We start from the raw sequence: 20,939 nt of genomic DNA on the forward strand, positions 1-20,939 counted from the left end.
TGTGTGTTGCTTGAAATTCCAGCTTCTGCAAATTTCCTCATGTAAAAGTGAATGGGAAGTTGGAGGATTGGGAAGCTTTTAAAATCCAACAAAAGGCAACTAAAAAAAGCTATTAAGAAGAGAAAAGATGAAATATGAAGCAGATTAGCCAATAATATATAGCAGGGTACTAAAAGTTTTTTCAGTTATTTAAAGAGCAAAAGGGAGGTGAGAGTTGATACTGGACCACTGGATAATGATGCTGGTGAGGTAGTAATGGGGGACAAAGAAATGGCAGATGAACTTAATGGATACTTTGCATCTGTCTTCTCTGTGGAAGACACTAGCAGTGTGCTAGAAGTCCGTGAATGTCAGGGAGCAGGAGCAAGGCTGCTTAACAAAATTAAATCCTATGGTGTTTCAGAAAAGATGCTGTCATGGATAGAGGAATGGTTGACAGGCAAGAGACAGCAAGTGGAAATAAATGGTGCCTTTTCTAGTCGACTCCCAGTGACTAGTGGTGTTCCTCGGGGGTCAGTATTGAGACCACTACTTTTCACATTGTTTGTCAGTGATTTGGATAATGGAATTGATGGCTTTGTGGCAAAGTTTGCAGATGATACGAAGATAGGTGGAGGGGTAGGTAGTGCTGAGGAAGCAATGCAATTGCAGCAGGACTCAGACAAATTGGAAGAATGGGCAGAAAGGTGGCAGGTGGAATACAGTGATGGGAAATGTATGATAATGGATTTTGGTAAAAGGAATGATGGTACGGATTAAACATCAGAGGTGCAGAGGACTTTAGGAGTCCTCGTGCAAGCCTCCCAGAAGGTTAATTTACAGGTTGAGTCTGTGGTAAAGAAGGCAAATGCAATGTTGACATTTATTGCAAGGGGCATTTGGAGTATTGTAAACAGTTTTGAGCCCCTTATCTCAGAAAGGATGTGTTGTCATTGGAGAGAGTCCAGAGGAGATTCCCGAGGATGATTCTAGGAATGAAGGGGTTAACATATGAGGAGCATTTGGCAGCTTTGTGCCTGTACTCACTGGAATTAGAAGAATGCCAGGGGCTGAGAGGTGGTGGGGGGGATCTCATTGAAACCTACCAAATATTGACTGGACTAGATAAGGTGGATGTCGAGAGGATGTTTCCTATGGTGAGAGTATCTAGAACTGGGGGGCACAGCCTCAAAATTGAGGGGCAATCTTTTAGGACAGAACCTTTTTTAGCCAGAGAGTATTGAACATGTGGAATGCTCTGCAACAGACTGTGGTGGAAGCCAGATCTGTGGATATATTTAAGGCAGAAGTTGATAGTTTCTTGATTGGTCAGGGCATCAAAAGATGTGGCAAGGGGCAGGTGTGTGGAGTTGAGTGGGATCTGGTATAGAATGGTGGAGCAGACTCAATGGGCTGAATGGCCTAATTCTGCTCCAATGTCTTATGGTCTTAAGATCCAGGCTGGTTCTGTGCCTGAGGTCCACGTTCCTGTCCAATGCCCTTATTCTTTCAGTGTCCAGTTACTGAGCAACACACAAATGCTGGAGGAACTCAACAGGTCAGACAGCATCTCTGGAGGGAAATGAATGGTCAACGCTTTGGACCGAGAGTCTTCACCAGGACTCAAAAGGAAGAGAACAAACACCAAAATGGGAAGGTGGAGGGAGGGGAAGGAGATCAAGCTGGCAGTTAATAGGTGAGACCAGGTGAGGGGGAAGGTGGGTAGGTGGGACAGAGGAGATGATGGGGAAAGCTGGGAGGTGGTTCCCTACCTCCTCCCCTTTATTCAATGGATAGCCGTGCTCTATTAAATTCCATCAACTTCAGCCCTTTGACTTGATGTGCAGTTCTGTTGCCCCATTGGAGGAAGGATGTGGAGGCTTTGGAAAGGGTACAGAAAAGCTTTACCAGGATGAAGTCTGGATTAGAGGTCATGAGCTACAGGGAAAGATTGAATAAAGTCGTGTTATTTCTTTTCAGTAGTGTCAGAGACTAAAGGGAGACCTGATAGTAGGTTATAAAGAGTAGGGGACAGAGGGTCCAGTGAGATGGAGGAACTGAGCGAAATACTTGTTAGTAGGGAAGTGGTGTTAGGTAAATTGAAGGGATTGAAGGCAGATAAATCCCCAGGGCCAGATGGTCTGCATCCTAGAGTGCTTAAGGAAGTAGCCCAAGAAATAGTGGATGCATTAGTGATAATTTTTCAAAACTCGTTAGATTCTGGACTAGTTCCTGAGGATTGGAGGGTGGCTAATGTAACCCCACTTTTTAAAAAAGGAGGGAAAGAGAAACCGGGGAATTATGGACCAGTTAGCCTAACGTCGATGGTGGGGAAACTGCTGGAGTCAGTTATCAAAGATGTGATAACAGCACATTTGGAAAGCGGTGAAATCATCGGACAAAGTCAGCATGGATTTGTGAAAGGAAAATCATGTCTGACGAATCTCATAGAATTTTTTGAGGATGTAACCAGTAGAGTGGATAGGGGAGAACCAGTGGATGTGGTATATTTGGATTTTCAAAAGGCTTTTGACAAGGTCCCACACAGGAGATTAGTGTGCAAACTTAAAGCACACGGTATTGGGGGTAAGGTATTGATGTGGATGGAGAATTGGTTGGCAGACAGGAAGCAAAGAGTGGGAATAAACGGGACCTTTTCAGAAAGGCAGGCAGTGACTAGTGGGGTACCACAAGGCTCAGAGCTGGGACCCCAGTAGTTTACAATATATATTAATGACTTTGATGAGGGAATTAAATGCAGCATCTCCAAGTTTGCGGATGACACGAAGCTGGGCGGCAGTGTTAGCTGTGAGGAGGGCGGCAGTGTTAGCTGTGAGGAGGATGCTAAGAGGATGCAGAGTGACTTGGATAGGTTGGGTGAGTGGGCAAATTCATGGCAGATGCAATTTAATGTGGATAAATGTGAAGTTATCCACTTTGGTGGCAAAAATAGGAAAACAGATTATTATCTGAATGGTAGCCAATTAGGAAAAGGGGAGGTGCAACGAGACCTGGGTGTCATTATACACCAGTCATTGAAAGTGGGCATGCAGGTACAGCAGGCGGTGAAAAAGGCGAATGGTATGCTGGCATTTATAGCGAGAGGATTCGAGTACAGGAGCAGGGAAATACTACTGCAGTTGTACAAGGCCTTGGTGAGACCACACCTGGAGTATTGTGTGCAGTTTTGGTCCCCTAATCTGAGGAAAGACATCCTTGCCATAGAGGGAGTACAAAGAAGGTTCACCAGATTGATTCCTGGGATGGCAGGACTTTCATATGAAGAAAGACTGGATGAACTGGGCTTGTACTCGTTGGAATTTAGAAGATTGAGGGGGGATCTGATTGAAACATATAAAATCCTAAAGGGATTGGACAGGCTAGATGCAGGAAGATTGTTCCCGATGTTGGGGAAGTCCAGAACAAGGGGTCACAGTTTGAGGATAAAGGGGAAGCCTTTTAGGACCAAGATTAGGAAAAACTTCTTCACACAGAGAGTGGTGAATCTGTGGAATTCTCTGCCACAGGAAACAGTTGAGGCCAGTTCATTGGCTATATTTAAGAGGGAGTTAGATATGGCCCTTGTGGCTACGGGAATCAGGGGGTATGGAGGGAAGGCTGGGGCGGGGTTCTGAGTTGGATGATCAGCCATGATCATAATAAATGGCAGTGCAGGCTCGAAGGGCCGAATGGCCTACTCCTGCACCTATTTTCTATGTTTCTATAAAATTATGAGAATCATAGGTGGACAGTCAGAATATTTCTTCCAGGGTAGAAGTGGCAAGTACCAGAGGTCATTCATTAAGCAGAGAGGAGGAAAGTTCAAAGGAGATATGCATGGAAAGTTTTTTTTACAGAGAACGTGCTTGGTGCCTGGAATGGCTGCCAGGGGGTGGGTAGAAGCGGATACAATAGTGGTATTTAAGGGGCTGTTAGACACGTGAACACACAGTGAATTGAGGGATATGGATCATGTATAGGCAGAAGAGATTTAGTTTAATTGGGTGTAGTGGTTGGCACACACACACCATGGGCCAAAGAGCCTGTTCCTGTGCTGTACTGTTTCATAACGGGACCTTCAGTTTAATCTAGTAAAATAAATCTGTCAGTGCAGCACTCTCTCTGTATTGCATCTGGATATCAGTGTAGGTATTCTGTGCTAGCTTACACTGACTCTTTCATTAGCAATCAAGTTGACCCAACATGATCACAGTGTGAAGCTTCAAACAACTCCCTTGTTTCTATGGTTATCTGTGATAAAAACGATTACTGCTGTGCTGGGCTGGGTTGCTGAATTGAACTGCTGATCTGTGCAGCCAGTTCCTGAATAGGTATGAAGGTTCTCACTATTCGGAGTGTGAAACTGGATTCCAAGCTACACCAAGGGAGACTAGACCAGGTGGCCAGTCAAAGAGGGGAGGGTTTTTGGAGCATTGAAAGAAGAGAGAGACTTAAGGAGAGAATTCAGAGCTTGGCACAGCCACGACCGGTGGATTGATTAAACAAGATGGGGTGCCTACTATTTGGAATGTCACTCCTTCGTGCTGACTTGTTGCTGCCTATGGGTGGGGGAGTGCACAGGGACGGTGCTTGGCCTGTGAAGGCTGGGAGTTAAATTCTAGGCTGTAGAGGTCTGGCAGTTTTCCACAACAAGCATCAAAGAACAGAAAGTTACTCCCGTGTGTTCAACGTTCCCACCGCTGCCTGTAAGGCATTTGTATGCTGTTCCCGTGACCGTGTGGGTTTCCTCCAGGTGCTCTGGTTTCCTCCCACAGTCCAAAGACAAACCAGTTAATAGGTTTATATAGGCTATAAATAGGCTAGGATTAAATCAGGGGATTGCTAGGCAACGAGGCTTGAAGGGCCCAAAGAGCCTACTCCACATTGTATCTCAATAAATAAATAGATATAAATAAAGTACAGGCAACCTTGGAAAATCCTGAGTCTAACTGCTCTGTGGTCCAAAATGGGAAACAACAGCTCATAATATGGTGACACAGGTGCTGGAACATGAACAATAAACAATCTGCTGGAGGAATTCAGCATGGAGTATTACAATAAAGAAACAACCTTGGCCCAACACGTCTATTTTGACTAAGGTGTCAACCGTGCAGACACTGTGGGCTGAAGAACCTGTTCCTGTGCTGTACAATTCCACTCTATGTTTTAAGATGGGTAGAGCCTGTCTCATGCATGAGGTAGCAGGATAAAATTAGTTCTCAGCCATCTAACATGGGACGTTGAACAGGCCCTGTGGCTCACTGTGTCCTCACCGGCGTGACACCAAATTAATATAAATCTCTTCTGCCTGCTCATGATCCCTGTCCCTCCACTTATGGTGAATGCTCAGTAGACCACCAGCTGTGTGCTGTATTCCAAAATTTGGTTCTTTCAAACCAGTTGAGCTGGATTTCAGCAGTGTACAACACACAGCTGACAAAATATCATCCATTTACTGAGTGACTCTAGTGTACCTTGGCCTCAGCACCTTTAACAATCTGCTCGCGTGTCTGGAGTGAGATTTGAACCCACAGCCCAAGAGGTGGGAAGACCATCACTTCTGATTGTATACTTTCAGGAGAGCCTAACAAGACCTTTACTGCATCTGTTAAACTTCCTTCGGTGGGAGATGGTGATCCCAAATCAGTGAATTGTTGTTCCTTTTGATGTGATAGTGTGGGTACCCTGTACTAATACCAAAAAATATTGTTTTTCGTTCAGCAAGTGCAGCAATGTCGGTGGTGTTCCTGAAGGAAAAGCTGCGGTCTTCAGATATCTTGGGTAATTCATATTTTCTATATGAGTCTGTTGTTTAGATGATTACTGAAGATGACCAAAAATATTTCTCATAATGCTTTTACAACATAACAAGCCCTTTGGCCCATCAAATCCATTCCTGGTGTCAGAGTGATCCCATCAGTCCAATACCCCCACTTATTTCCCTGTAACCCACATGCCCCTCCTCCTCCCCTCCCACAGGTTTGTCTCCAGAAACCAGAAAATAAGAGCTGGATTATGCTACCAGACTTCTCCAGTCTGTCCCACCATTCAGTCTGACCCTGGCTGATCTCTGGAGGGAAATGGGCAGCTGATGTTTCAGATTGTAATCCTCGGGTTTTTTGTGTTGCTCTGCATTCCAGCATGGCAGTTTTTTGTCTCCCCACGGTTGATCTGTACTAGTACAGGAAAGGAGTGAGACAAGTTGTCCCATCACCCTTAATTCCCTAATCATTCCAATGTTTATCTGTCCTCTCCTTTAATATGTCCAATGATCTAACCCTGGGCCAGAGAATCCAGCGATTCACTACCATGTGAAAGATGTATGTTCTATGCATCTCAGTTTTAAATGACTAGTTTACTATTTTGTAGCTAAAATTGATAAATTGGTTTATTATTGTCACATGTACCAGGATATGGTGAAAATTTTGTTTTGCATGTCAACAAGACAGACCATTTCTCTACAAAACTACCTTGAGGTAAAACAAGAACACAATGCAGTGTTGTGTTACAATTACAAAGAAAGTAGCGGTTAGTGCATCGCTTTGCAGTGCCAGTGACCCGGGTTCAATTCCTGCCACTGCCTGTAAGGATTTTTTTTTGTTCTCCCTCCCTGTGATCACATGGGTTTCCTCTGGGTGTCCAAAGACGCACCCATTAGTCATTGTAAATTGTCCTGTGATTAGGGTAGTGTTAAAAAGATGGGTTGGATTAGGCTCATCGTGGCATTAGGCTATGGTGTAGTCATATAGCATGAAAACAGGTCCTTCGACCCAACTGGCGCAACCCAGCTAAGGTTTCCATTTAAGCTAGTCCCATTTGCCTGCATTTAATCTACATCCCTCTCTATTTTTCCTGTCCACTTACCTGTCCGAGTGCCTTTTAAATGTTAACAATCCTGCCTCAACCACTTCCTCTGGCTCATTCCATTATGGACCACCCTCTGGGTGGATAGTTACCCCTCAGGTTCCTATTAAATCTCTCCTCCCACCCTAAACTGGTGTCCTTCGGTTCTTGATTCCTCAACCGTGAGTGCATTCACCCTTTCTAAGCCCCTCTTGATTTTATTCACCTCTATACGATCACGATTCAATTTCCTGCACTTCAGTGAATAAAGTCTCAACTTGCTCAACATCTCCCTTTAACTCAATCCTGTAAGATCTTGGAGAACCCTGCACTGTTGTGGTGGATGTAGTGGCTCTTTCACTCCCATGCCCTTCCTGCACACTTTGGTGGCATGTTTTCAAAGTTGGAGCATTGCTGGCCAGGAGCTGAATGGACTGGATGGCCAGCAAGCACAAGCACAAGCCCAGTTGGACCTCAGGCTCTGTCTGGTTTGATAGAGGGGAAAGAGCTGTGCCTTGAAATGTTGGGGAGGTCGGAAATGGGTCACCACTTCACTTTGAGTCAGCAGTCAGGAGTGGGGTGTGTTCTGATTTAAGGAGGGGAAAGGAATGACAGCAGCAGATTGGAATTTGGGCTGATGAGCAGCAATGGTAATGAGCAAGGTCTCAGAGAAGGACTGCTGGAACTCAAGGTCAAATGCAAATGAACGAGCCTCTGTCTTGACTGATCTGAGAATCCAGCCTCGGGGGATGCAGGTTTGGGGAATTGGAGGGATTTGGCAGTGTGGAGTTCAAAATTCAAAATAAATTTATTATCAAAGTGCATGTATGTCACCATATACAACTCTGAGATTAATTTTCTTGTGGGCAGTCACAGTAAATACAAGAAGCACAATAGAATCGATGAAAGACAGCACACAACAGGACTGACAAACAACCAATGTGCAAAAAACAACAAACTGTAAATACAAATACAGAGAAAAAAATAATAATTAAGCATTAAATATTGAGAGCATAAGATGAAGAGTTCGTAGGTTGTGGGAACAGTTCAATGAAGAAGTGAGTGAAGTTGAGTGGTTATCATCTTTGAATCAAGAGCCTGATGGTTGAGGGTAATAACTGTTCCTGAACCTGGTGGTGTGAGTCCAGAGGCTGCTGTCCCTTCCTCCTGATTATTTATTTAGGGGTACAGCTTGGAACAGGCCCTGAGGGCCCAACAAGCTGCACCGCCCAGCAACCACCTATTTAACCCTAGCCTAGTTACGGGACAATTTACAATGACAGATTAACCTACTAACTGGTACGTCTTTGGACTGTGGATGGCAGCAGCGAGAAGAGAGCATAACCTGGATGATGGGGGTCCTGCTTTTCTGCATCAGTGCTCCTTGTAGATGTGCTCAACGCTGGAGAGGGCTTTACCTGTGATAGACTGGGTCATATCCACTACTTTTCATAGGATCTTCCATTCAAGAGCCTTGGGGTTTCCATATCAGGCCATAATGCCGCCAGTCAATATACTCTCCACTACACATCCAGAGAAGTTTGTCTAAGTTATAGATGATATGCCAGATCTTCACAAACTCTGAGAAAGTAGAGGCGCTGTGTGCTTTCTTTATAATGTCACTTACATGCTGGTCCCAGGATAGATCTTCTGAAATGATAACACTGAGGAATTTAAAGTTGTTTTTGCTCTCCACCTCTGATCCCCCAGTGAGGACTGGCTCATGGACGTCTGGTTTCCCCTTCCTGATATCAGTAATCATCTCCTTGGTCTTGCTGATATTGAGTGAGAGGTTGTCATGGCACCACTCAGCCAGATTTTCAAGCACCCTCCTACATGCTGACTCATCACCACCTTTGATTTGGCCTCTGACAGTGGTGTCAGCAGCAAACTTAAATATAGCATTGGAACTGTGCTTGGCCTCATAGTCATAAGTGTAAAGTGAGTAGAGCAGGGGGCTAAGCATGCAGCTTTGTGCACCTGTGCTGATGGGAATTGCGAAGGAGATTTTGTTGTCAATCCAAACTCACTGGAGTCTGCAAGTAAGGAAATCCAGGATCCAATTGCACAAGAAGGAACTGAGGCCTTGGACTTGAAGCTTATTGATTAGTTTTGAGGAGATGGTATTATTGAATGCCGAGTCAATGAGGAGCTTCCTGATGTATGTATCTTCACTGTCCAGATGTTCCAGGGTTGACTGAGGAGCTAATGAAATGGATTCTACTGTTGACCTGTTGTCAAATTGAAGCAGATCCAAGTTGCTTCTCAGGCAGGAGTTGATAGGTTTCATCACCAACCTCTTAAAGTACTCCATCACAGTGGATGTAAGTGCTACTGGAAAATAGTCATTCGGGCAGGTAACCATGTTTTTCTTGGTATAATTCAGCACAATTAAGCCTGCTTGAAGCAGGTGGGTATCTCAGACTGCTGAAATGACAGGTTAAAAATATCAGTGAACACTGCAGCCAGTTGATCGGACCAGGTCTTTCGTACCCGGCCAGGTACCCCTTGTGGGCCAGATGCTTTCGGTTGACTCCCCCTCCTACAAGGATGCTCTCACGTTGGCCTCAGAGACTGAAAGTACAGTGTCATCAAGAGCTGTCGGAGTTCATGAAGGTGTCTCTTGTCTTGATGGTTAAAGCAAGCATAAAAGGCATTCGACTCATCTGGGACTGGAGCTTTGTTGTTACTTATGTCACTTGGTTCATTTTCAAACATTTCAAAGGTACAATTTAATGTCAGGGAAATGTATGCGATATACATCCTGAGATGCTTTTTCTTCGCAACCATCCATAAAAACAGAGGAGTGCTCCCAAAGAATGAACAACAGTTAAATATTAGAACCCCAAGGTCCCCCCCCAGCTCCCCCCTCCCTCCTACGTGTAAGTGGCAGCAAGCAACGATCCCCCTCCCCCTCACCAGCAAAAAAAAAAGCATTGGCACCCGCCACCGAGCACTCAAGAGTGAGCAAAGCAACAGCAAAGACACAGACTTGCAGTTACTCCAAAGACTACTCGTTCACCCGGTATTCGACATGCCATAGGCTCTCTCTGTCCTTAATAAGAGGGAAAGAGGTGTCTCCGTTTCACAACGAGAGGGGAAACATAACAAACAATTTGCTGGTTTACGATGTTAATAGTCCATTGCATCACTTTTTCGGAGCTCTGTGCCCAAAGGTCTCAGGTCTCAGGTCTCTGGGCACACAGCCTTAGATCTCCCATCCCCCCCACGACACACCGATCTCCTGCCTGGACACCAACCTTCGATCCGCCTGTCTCCAGAGCCACGAGGTCTCAACCATCCGAAGGCAAGCTGAGCTCTTAGGCCACACCCTTGGAATGCCGAATAATGGCCAGTCGTGAAACCCCGAGAGTGGTCCCATTCCCGCAAAGAACCATAGTCAGCGTGTAAGAGGTGATAGCACTCAAGCCCTGTTGTCGAGTATCCTTCAGTGATTCAAGTTTGGTCCTGAATTGGCATTTCACATAGAGACCTCTTGTATTTAACTTGGTCGCCAGACTTTCTAATCAGTTTATTGAGCCTGTTGGCATCACTCGTGTTGATACCATTGCCCAGCACACCGTCACATAAAAGATTATACAACAGACTGGTCAAACATGTGAAGGAGAGGCCTGCATACTCCAAAGAACCTTCATCTCCTCAGGAAGTAGAGGTTACAGTGGCCCTTCTTGTACACAGCCTCTGTGTTGGTGCTCCACTCAAGTCTGACATCCAGGTGCAACCCCCAGGAACTTGTAGGTCCTCACCACATTAACATCCTCAACATCAATAGTAACATGGATCAATGCAGGCTTAGTCTTCCTAAAGTCCATCACCATCTCCTTTGTCTTACTGATGTTGAGCTGCAGATTATGCAGCTTGCACCTTTTGACAAAGTTCTCCACCAGGGCCCTGTATTCATCCTCCCTTTACACACCCAATTATTGCTGAGTGATCAGAGAATTTCTGCAGGTGACATGACTATGCATGGAACAGTAGGCACTCCTAATGATTGTGTAACAGTGGTTGAGTGTGTTGGGACCCCTGGTGCTGCAGATGATATATTGATAATTGGGAAGAGATTTCTTCAAACAAGCCTGATTGAAATCCCCAACAATGATTTGAAAGACCATTGGGATGGGCTGTTTCTTGTGTGCTGATCATGGCAATTAGTACCTTGAGTGTCTGCTTAATGTTGGCCTTTGACGATATGTAAACTGCGATCAGGATCACAGAGGTGAACTCTCTTGGTAAAGTAGAATGGTCTGCACTTAATTATTACATGTTCCAAGTTGGAGAGCAAGAGTGCGACAAGACCACTGCATTAGAGCGCTACTAAAAGTTTATCATTGAAACCTTTGCCTTCTCCGAATCAGCAGTCCGGTCCATTCAGTGTATTGAGAAGCCCTCAGGTTTTACCAACATATTCAGCGTGTCCGGAGTGAGCCATGTCTCCATGAAACAAAAAACACAGCTATTCCTCATTTCCCTCCAGAACAGCAATCTTGCCCTTAGGTCCTCAATCTTGTTCTCCAGCAACTGTACATTTGAAAACAAGATGCTGGATAGAGGGCATTTCAGTCTGACTAGGAGTCCTCCCCTTCTCCCTCTCTTTTGGCCCTGGTGATATACCTTCATTTGCCTAAAGGTGCCATGCCTGTGTGCTTCAGAGTTAGGTCTGCAATAGCATTCAGAAGAATGTGAAAGCGCTAGTTCATTAAGACGGTTCAAAAGTTTGTTACTTAAAAGGAAATTGCAGGCTGCAGATTGGAATGAGAGTAGTTCAGAAGTATCTTTGGAAGTTTTGTAAGAGAAAATGGGGTATGGAGAGGATGATTGTGAGGGTTATTGAGGCTTCGGGTGTAGCATAGATGGGTACCCACAAAGGACCAAAAATGCGTAACAGTCTGGGAAGATGTGGAGGTGTCCAGCAAAAGGGTCATTTCAGGAAAGCTTAGTCCAACCTCACATAGAGTGTTGTGAAAGCACAATGCACAGGGAATCCCAAAACACACAGACTGTTGGAGGAACTCAGCAAGTCTGCCAGCATCTATGGAGGGACATAAATAAGTCAATGTTTCAGGCTGAAACCTTTCATCAGGACTGGAAAGGAAGGGGGCAGGAACCAGAATAAGAAGGTGGGAGGGAAAGGAGTGCAAACTGGCAGCTGATGGGTGAGACCAGGTGAGGGGGAAGGTGGGTGGGTGGTGGAGGGGGGGGTGAAAGGGAATGATCTGAGAAGTTGGGAAGTGATGGGTGGAAAAAGTAAAGGGCTGAAGAAGGAGGAATATGATGGGAGAGGATAATGGACCATGGAATAACAGGAATGTATTGGAGAACCAGAGGACGTGATGGGCAAGTCATGAGAGTGGGGGAAAAGAAGAGAAGGGGAGAGAGGACCACAAGAAAGAGGGAAACCAAAGGTGGAGGGGAACAGAGAATGAATTAGAGAAATCGATGTTCATGCCATCATGTGGAATGATATCATCCCATGAGAGACTTTCATAGATATGAGGGATGCTAGGGAAACCCTTGACAGAAAGTGACTGGGTAAATTTACAGATTGACCCAATCCCACCTGCAATCATTCTTGCTGAACTTTACTCTGGGGTAGATAAACAGTTCCCCATTATGTGTTTAACATTGAGTGACGATGTAATACTGATTGGACTTGGTCTATTAAATATGTTAATGGTGGGTTGTGTTTGTTTTCTCTGCAGGGGGGTCACTGGCTGTTCTGGGAACCTACCTTCTTGTGACCTTTGCCATTAATGGACAGCAAGACATCACAGCCATTAAGATCCATAACTATATCGTCAGTTGGGAGTTCTTGGTTTACTTGGTAAGAGACCATATCATCCTTGGTAAGAGACCATATCATCTACAGTTGCTTCATCTTGTTAAAACTTGTACAGTAATTCAATGACAATTGGATACCATCCCTGAAAAATGAAGTGATTGGACAAAGAGTATGACCTTTGATTGTCTCACGAAGATCCCAACTTCCAGAGGGGAATTGGCTGCTGGTTCCAATGACCTGGGAGGTCAAAGTCGAGTTTGCACATGTGCAATGAAAAACTCACGTGCATCAGCACATAGTAGCATTCAGAAGAAAAGCATATACAGGTGTCCCCCACTTTTTGAACGTTTGCCTTACAAAACCTTACTGTTACGAAAGACCTACATTAGTTCCCTGTTTTTGCTAACAGAAGGTGTTTTCACTGTTATGAAAAAAGGCAGCGCACGGGAAAAGTAGCGTGCGAAAAAAGCAGCGCGCGCCCCAAGCAGCCGCTCTCCCCCGGATTCGGAACGGCATTCTCGCCGGCATTGCTTAAACACGTGCCTGTGAGCAGCCGTTAGCAAGATGCGTTCTAAGGTATCGGAAGAGCCTGAAAGAGCTGGTAAGGGTGTTACACTTAGTGTAAAATTAGACATAATTAAGCGTTTTGATCGTGGTGAACGAAGTAAGGACTAAGTGAGTTTGGCTTGTGCAAGTTGACGAAGATGATGTTGAAGAGGTTTTGGCATCCCATGACCAAGAACTGATAGATGAAGAGCTGATGCAATTGGAAGAGGAAAGGATAACAATCGAAACCGAATGCAGTAGCGAACGGACAGAAAGTGAAGTTGTCCAGGAACTGAACGTGAAGCAACTGCGTGAGATTTTCGCTGCAATGATAAAGTACGACTTTAATTTTGAAAGAGTGCATCGGTTTAGGGCATATTTGCATTCAGTGATGTGTTCAATTGGCCTTCCTGACCAGCTCTCTTCTAATGCTTAATGATGATCAAATCAGATTTTAATATCACTGACTTAAGATATGTGAAATTTATTCTTTTGAGACAGCAGTACATGTAAAGAGATTTAAAAAGTTGGAAATTACAAAAATAAAGTAGTGCAAAAAGAAGGAAAAAGGAATAATGATGTAGTTTTCAAAGCTCAAAGTAAATTTATTATCAAAGTACATGTATATTACCAAATACAATCTGAGATCGTTTTCTTGCGGGTATTTACAGTAAGTACAAGAAACACAATAGAACCAATTGAAGACTGTATCCAACAAGGTGGATAAACAACTTGCATGCAAAGGATAACAAACTGCAAATGTAAAAAGAAAAAAAGAAATAGTGCTAGTAGTAGTAATAATAATAAATTAGCAATAGATATCTATCATGAGACAAAGAGCCCTTGAAAGTAAATCCATAGATTGGTAGTTATCCCCTCTGGTTCTAGCCCTTGAAGGTTGAGGGGTAATAACTGTTCCTGAACCAGGTGATGTTGGCCCTGGTGCTCCTGTGCGGCCTTCCTGATTGCAGCAGTGAGAAGAGAGCATGGCCTGCATGGTGGAGGTCCTTGATGATGGATGATGCTTCCTTGCAACAGCATTACATATAGATGTGCTCAGTAGAGGGGAGGGCTTTACCCATGACGGACTGGGCTGTATCCACTACTTTTTGTAGGACTTTCCACTCAAGGGCATTGGTGTTTCCATAGCAGGCTGCGTTGCAACCTGTCAATATACTCTCTACCAGACATCTATAAAAGTTTGTCAAAGTCCTAGGTGACATGCAGAATCTTCACAAACTTCTAAGAAAGTGGAAGAGCTGCCATGCATTAAAGCTGCTGACCCTGTCCATCTCTGATCCCCCAATGAGGGCTGTCTCATGGACCTCCGGTTTCATCCTCATGAAGTCAATAATCTGCTGTCAGCTCCTTAATCTTGCTGTCATCGAGTTACCAGTGGTTGTTGTGCCACCACTCAGCTAGATTTTCAGTCACCCTCCTATTTGCTGATTCGTCATTACCTTCGATTCGGCCTTTGACAGTGGTGTCGTCGTCAAACATAAATATGGCATTGGAGCTGTGCTTAGCCCCTCGGTCATAAGTGTAGAGCGAGTAGAGCAGGGGGCTAAGCACACAGCCTTGTGGTGCACCTGTGCTGATGGAGATTGTGGAGGAGATATTGTTGCCAATCCAAATTGACTGGGGTCTGCAAGAGAGGATCCAGTTGCACAAGGAGGTGTTGATGTCAAGGTCCTTGAATCTTATTGATTAGATTTGAGGGGATGATGGTATTGAATGTCGAGCTGTAGTCAATGAAGAAGTTCATATAAGCGTCTTTAACCTGATGTGTTAGCTATATTCTTCCAGGATTTCTGGTTTTGTTGCTGAAATGGTTACTTATTTTATAAACAGCTTCACACACTTAATGTCAAAGTCACATCAAATTGCTTCTGGAGTATTGCATTCATTTCTGGTCATCCCATTGTAGGAAGGATATGGAGGCTTTGGAGAGGGTGCAGAAAAAGTTCACCAGGATGCCTGGATTAGAGGACAGATGCTACGAGGAGAAGTTGGACATACTTAGGTTGTTTTCTCTGGAGCAGTGGAGAATAGAGAACTTTAATAACCCTGATAAAAGTTTATAAGAATGTGAGTGACATAGATAGAGAGCCAATAATTTTTTCCCCATCGTTGAAATACCTAATGTTAGAGAGAGGGGGTAAGTTTAAAGGAGATGGTTGGGACAGGTTTTTTTTTTAAAAAAACAGTGTGGTAGGTCCCTGGTGTGATGGTGGTAAAAGTGGGGGTGGAGGTGAATATGATAGAAACATTTAAGAGGCTCCTGAACAGGCACGTGGCCATGAAAAAAATGGAGGGATATGGACCTTATGTAGATGGAAAGGATTAGTGTAGATGAGCATTGTTAGCTTGATTATTTTGTCGCAATGTTTTGGATTCATATGCTATACCCTGCCATGTTCTGTGTCTCTATGCAGTCTCAGTGATAGTTTCAAACCCTGAACCATGTTTCTGGATAATCTTTTTAACCATGGGAACTCCTTTACAGCATAACCACACAGTTTCCTTTCTGCTTCCTTGCAGACATTGGAGTTTGTATTGTTCTGTGTTTTGCTGTATCTCAATAAGAGAAGAGGCCTGAACCACATTGTAATCTTACTGCTGATGTCCTCAATACTTGGTAAGTACTCACAACTCCTTATTAATGATCTCTCCATGCCTTCTGCATTTCCTGATCCCTGCTACACTCCAGCCACGGTAGAGGAAGTGACACAGGGAGAACATGTAAACTCCACACAGACAGTATGATTGTATCCAGTTTCCTAGATCCTACCTTGGACTATATTTCCTTCAACTTGCACAAATGCCATTATGTCTATTTTTATTTATTTTGACGCAAATCATGTATTTATATGCATAATTTATGTTAATTTAAATTTGTAGTAACATATTTGTCATGACTGTGCCACTGCTGCTACAAACATCTCATTTTCATGGCATTTATAACCTGGGTTCAACCTAAACACAAAATAAAACAACAAAAATATAGTAGTCATAGTCATACCTTATTGATCCCGGGGGAAATTGGTTTTCGTTACAGTTGCACCATAAATAATTAAATAGTAATAAAACCATAAATAGTTAAATAGTAATATGTAAATTATGCCAGGAAATAAGTCCAGGACCAGCCTATCGGCTCAGGGTGTCTGACCCTCCAAGGGAGGAGTTGTGAAGTTTGATGGCCACAGGCAGGAATGACTTCCTGTGACGCTCTGTGCTGCATCTCGGTGGAATGAATCTCTGGCTGAATGTACTCCTGTGCCCAACCAATACATTATGTAGTGGATGGGAGACATTGACCAAGATGGCATGCAACTTGGACAGCATCCTCTTTTCAGACACCACCGTGAGAGAGTCCAGTTCCATCCCCACAACATCACTGGCCTTACGAATGAGTTTGTTGATTCTGTTGGTGTCTGCTACCCTCAGCCTGCTGCCCCAGCACACAACAGCAAACATGATAGCACTGGCCACCACAGACTTGTAGAACATCCTCAGCATCGTCCGGCGGGTGTTAAAGGACCTCAGTCTCCTCAGGAAATAGAGACGGCTCTGACCCTTCTTGTAGACAGCTTCAGTGTTCTTTGACCATTCCAGTTTATTGTCAATATATAAACTTGAATATAGCAGAACTATACCTAAACAGACAAAGACTGCCAAAACACCACTGTGCAAAAGAAGTCAGACTGTACAAATAAAAATAATACTGAGAGCACACATTGTCGAGGTCCCTTGAAGGTGGGTCTCTAGGTCATAGAATCAGTTTTGAGTTGTGGTGAATGATGTCATCCACCCCAGTCTATCCCATGACTTTGTCTGGTTCAGTTTTGCGGCTTCTCATCCAATACCCTTCTGGATGTGTGTTCCAGCCTCGCTGACAGTGATCTCTGTGAAGGCAGTGGCAGGAATGGTGACCACGTCAATCGAAGGCCAGCTTCAGCTCCAGTACCCCATCTTCTACGTGATGGTTGTCATTATGATCACGTCCTGCATTTTCCAAGTACAGTAAGTCTGGTCAGAAACATGCCAGAGGGGGGTTAATCTGAGTCTTTCAATCCAGCCTGTCTCTGTTACCCTGTCAGTTTGTGATTATCTCAACAGTGGCTTGTGCTCCACAATTAGATAAGTGACGAAATATCACCGTGCCGTGTCTGCCCTGTGAAAACTCACACTCATTCCTCAATCATACTTTGCTTTGCTTGTGCACAAGGAGAACAGCATGGCCCCTGTCACCCACACTGTTCTGATGGCAGAACAGAAAAATGCTACTTTTATACAGAATTGTCTAGCAGTTACAGATGTTGACCATTTGGCAAACTGTGTATGTTTGAATCTTTGACTTGGAAGATCAATCACCATTCACAGTACAGGTGTTAAAAGTCAATAGAAACTACAAGCTAACAAATGATGACACTTTGAAATTAGTAAACCAATTGTCCCTCAGTTGATGTGTGTAGTTTGCATCCTTTTGCTATATTCTTATCTTATCTCACATCTGCAGTGATGAAATGCTTGAGAGGTTGGTTATGGCTAGATCAATTTCTGCCTCAGCAAGGACCTGGACCCACTGCAATTTGCCTATCGCCACAAAATCTCAGTGGCTGTTCATGTGGCCTTAGATCACCTGGACTATACAAACACCTATGTCAGGATGCTGTTCCTTGGCTATAGTCAGCGTTTAGCACCATCATTCCCACAGAACTGATTGATAAGCTGCAGGTCCTGGGCCTCTGTACCTCCCTCTGCAATTGGATCCTTGACTTCTGACTGGAAGACCACAGTCTGTGCGGATTGGTGATAACATCTCCTCCTCGCTGATGGTCAACATCAGGGGTGCTGACCAGTGGTGCAGCTCAGGGGTGTGTGCGTAGCCCACTACTCTACTCTCTCTGTACCCATTGACTATGTGGCTAGGCACAGCTCAAGTACCATCTATAAATTTGCTGATGATACAATCATCGTTGGTAGAATGTCAGATGGAGATGAAAGGGCATACAGAGCAAAATATACCAACTATTGGAGTTATGTCCCAGCAATAAACTTGCACTCAATGTCAGTAAGATGAAAGACTTGATTGTGGGCTTCAGGAAGAGCAAGACGTGGGAACACAAACCAATCCTCAGAGGGATCAGAAGTGGAGAGAGTGAGCAATTTCTGTTTCCTGGTGGCGGGGCAGCGGTGGTTTGGCATGATCTCCGAGGATCCAACCTGGTCCCAACATATCAATGTAGCTATAAAGAAGGCAAGTCAGGAGCTACAGTGCCTATAAAAAGTATTCACCCCTCCCCTGCTTTCATGTTTTATTGTTGATACAACATTGAATAACAGTGGATTTAATTTAGCTCTTACAACACTGATCAACAAGAAAAGACTCTTTTGCGTCAAAGTGAAAACAAATTTCTACAAATTGGTTTAAATTTATTACAATTATTAAAGACAAAATAATTGAATGCCTGATTACTCACCCTCTTCAAGTGAGTATTTAGTAGATGCACCTTTGGCAGCAATTACAGCCTTGAGTCTGTGTGGATAGGTCTCTATCAGCTTTGCACATCTGGACTGCAAATTTTCCCCATTCTTCTTTACAAAACTGTCAGCTCTGTCAGATTGCGTGGGGATTATGATTGAACAGCCCTTTTCAAGTCCAGCCACAAATTCTCAATTGGATTGAGGTCTGGACTCTGACTTGGCCTCTCCTGGACATAAACTTTGTTGTTTTTAAGCCATTCCTGTGTAGCTTTGGCTTTATGCATGGGTCATTATCCATCTGGAAAACAAATCGTAGATCTCTTGCAGACCACATCAGGTTTTCCAGCAGGATTTCCCTGTATTTTGCTGCATTCATGTTACCCTCTATCTTCACAAACCTTCCAGGGCCTGCTGCAGTGAAGCATCCCCACAGTATGATGTAACCATCACCATCATTCACAGTAGCGATGGTGTGTTTTTGATGATGTGTGGTGTTCGGCTTACATCAAACATAGCATTTAGTCTGATGGCCAAAAAGCTCAATTTTAGTTCCTCCAGACCATAGAACTATCTTCCAGCCGACTTCAGAGTCTTCCACGTGCCTTCTGGCCAACTCTAGCTGAGATTTCATGTGAGTGTTTTCAACAGTAGCTTTCTCTTTGCCACTCTCCTGTAAAGCTGCAACTGGGAAAACGCCTGGGGGATTAAATACTTTTTGTAGGCACTGCATATTTCATTAGGAGTTTGAGGAGATTTGGTTTGTCATCTAAAACACTTGGAAAGTTCTTCAGATGCACTATGGAGTGTATTCTGACAGGCTGCATTACTGTCTGGTATGGGGGGTGGTGATACTGAACAGGATTGAAAGAAGCTACAGGAAGTTGTTAAATTAGCCAGCTCCATCTTGGGTACTAGACTCTATAGTATCCAACACATCTTCAAGGAACAGTGCCTCAGAAAAGTGGTGTCCATTATTAAGGACCCCCAACACTCAGCACATACCCTCTTCTCACTGTTACCATCAGGAAGGAGGTACAGAAGCCTGATGATAAAAAATTAGAAGCAGGAGCAGGCCGGATGATCCTAGATCAACTTTCTGAATGAAATGGAGGTTGGTGTGGCACTTGTTTAACTTCAGTTCCTTCAGAAAGTTGACCAAGTGCCACACTTTCTGATTCACTGAGTCAAAAAAACCCCAGCATTCTTTGATTGTGGTCCTATTCCTGTGCTGTACTCACCAATATTTTCTGTTCTAGATGTGTTGTGACTGGTCCCTCCTTGATCACTTCAAAGGTGGGCAGGGGAATAGCAGATGGAATTTAATCCTGATAAGTGTGAAGTGATGCATTTTCAGAGTAACACATGGTAAGACCCCAGAGAGTATCAAGGAACAGAGGGGCCTCGGTGTGTACGTCCAAGGATCTCAAAAGGCGGCAGAATGGGTTGAAAATATGATGAGAAAGGCACATGGGATAGTAACCTTCAGAAGCTGGGGCACAGAATAGAGCAGAGGGGTTAACATGCAACTTTATAAAGAAATTTGGTTAGGCCACAGTGGAAAACCATATGCATTTCTGGTCCTTAACCTATAGGAAAGTTGTAATTACAGAGAGGGTGCAGAGGAGATTTGCCGGGATGTTACCTGGGATGGAGCAGCTGAGTTATGAGGGGAGACAGGACAAGCCAGGCTTGATTGAGGAGGATAGGCCAGGTGTGAGCAGAGGAGCCTGACAGAGGTGTACAAAACCATGAGGGGCAAAGACAAATAAGGGTTGTAAGAAACTCTCCCTCATGACAGGTATCAAAACCGGAGGATTAAGGGTGAGAGTGGATCTGAGCGAGAACTTCCGCCACCCTGAAGATGTTGGAATATGGAATGCACTGAGCAAGATGGTGGTGGGGGCAGAGACTCTCGCCACCTTTGGCAAAGTATCTGAGCGAGAACTTGAATCACCAGGGTACAGAATTCTATGGATCCAGAGCTGGTAAATGAATTTAGTGCTGATGAGTAATTGATGATTGGCACGATCATGACGGGCTGCAGTCTGTTTCTGTGGGGGTTGACTCCAGGAGATCCTTCCTCAATTCTGTCCTACACAGCTGACCCCATTACCGTGAACCAATGACCCTTAGTGTGAGATGTTCCAGCCAGAGGAAGCAGCCTCTTGGCGGGAACCCTCCCAGCCACTGTTGTTCTGAATAAGATCAGCTCTCCCTGCAAATTGCCTCGGTTACAGGCCCATCCTTAGTTATGCCAGGCTTGTGGTGAATGAAGCTCTGTACT

The 20,939-nt window shown here is 44.3% G+C and overlaps 1 protein-coding gene across 4 annotated transcripts in view; it reads left to right on the forward strand.

The window, feature by feature from the left end:
- Positions 1-20,939, forward strand: part of LOC134352609 (NIPA-like protein 2) — a 111,364-nt gene that overhangs the window by 68,939 nt on the left and 21,486 nt on the right. For 3 of the 4 annotated variants that reach the window (XM_063059908.1, XM_063059914.1, XM_063059932.1), the window contains 4 exons: positions 5,701-5,760; positions 12,543-12,664; positions 15,710-15,806; positions 17,056-17,191. In XM_063059908.1, coding sequence (XP_062915978.1) covers positions 5,701-5,760; positions 12,543-12,664; positions 15,710-15,806; positions 17,056-17,191 — 415 coding nt within the window. The remainder of the gene's footprint in view (positions 1-5,700; positions 5,761-12,542; positions 12,665-15,709; positions 15,807-17,055; positions 17,192-20,939) is intronic. The other variant, XM_063059923.1, reaches the window with a different exon arrangement.

This window comes from Mobula hypostoma, chromosome 1 (genome assembly GCF_963921235.1).
Source record: "Mobula hypostoma chromosome 1, sMobHyp1.1, whole genome shotgun sequence".
Lineage (NCBI taxonomy): Eukaryota > Metazoa > Chordata > Chondrichthyes > Myliobatiformes > Myliobatidae > Mobula > Mobula hypostoma.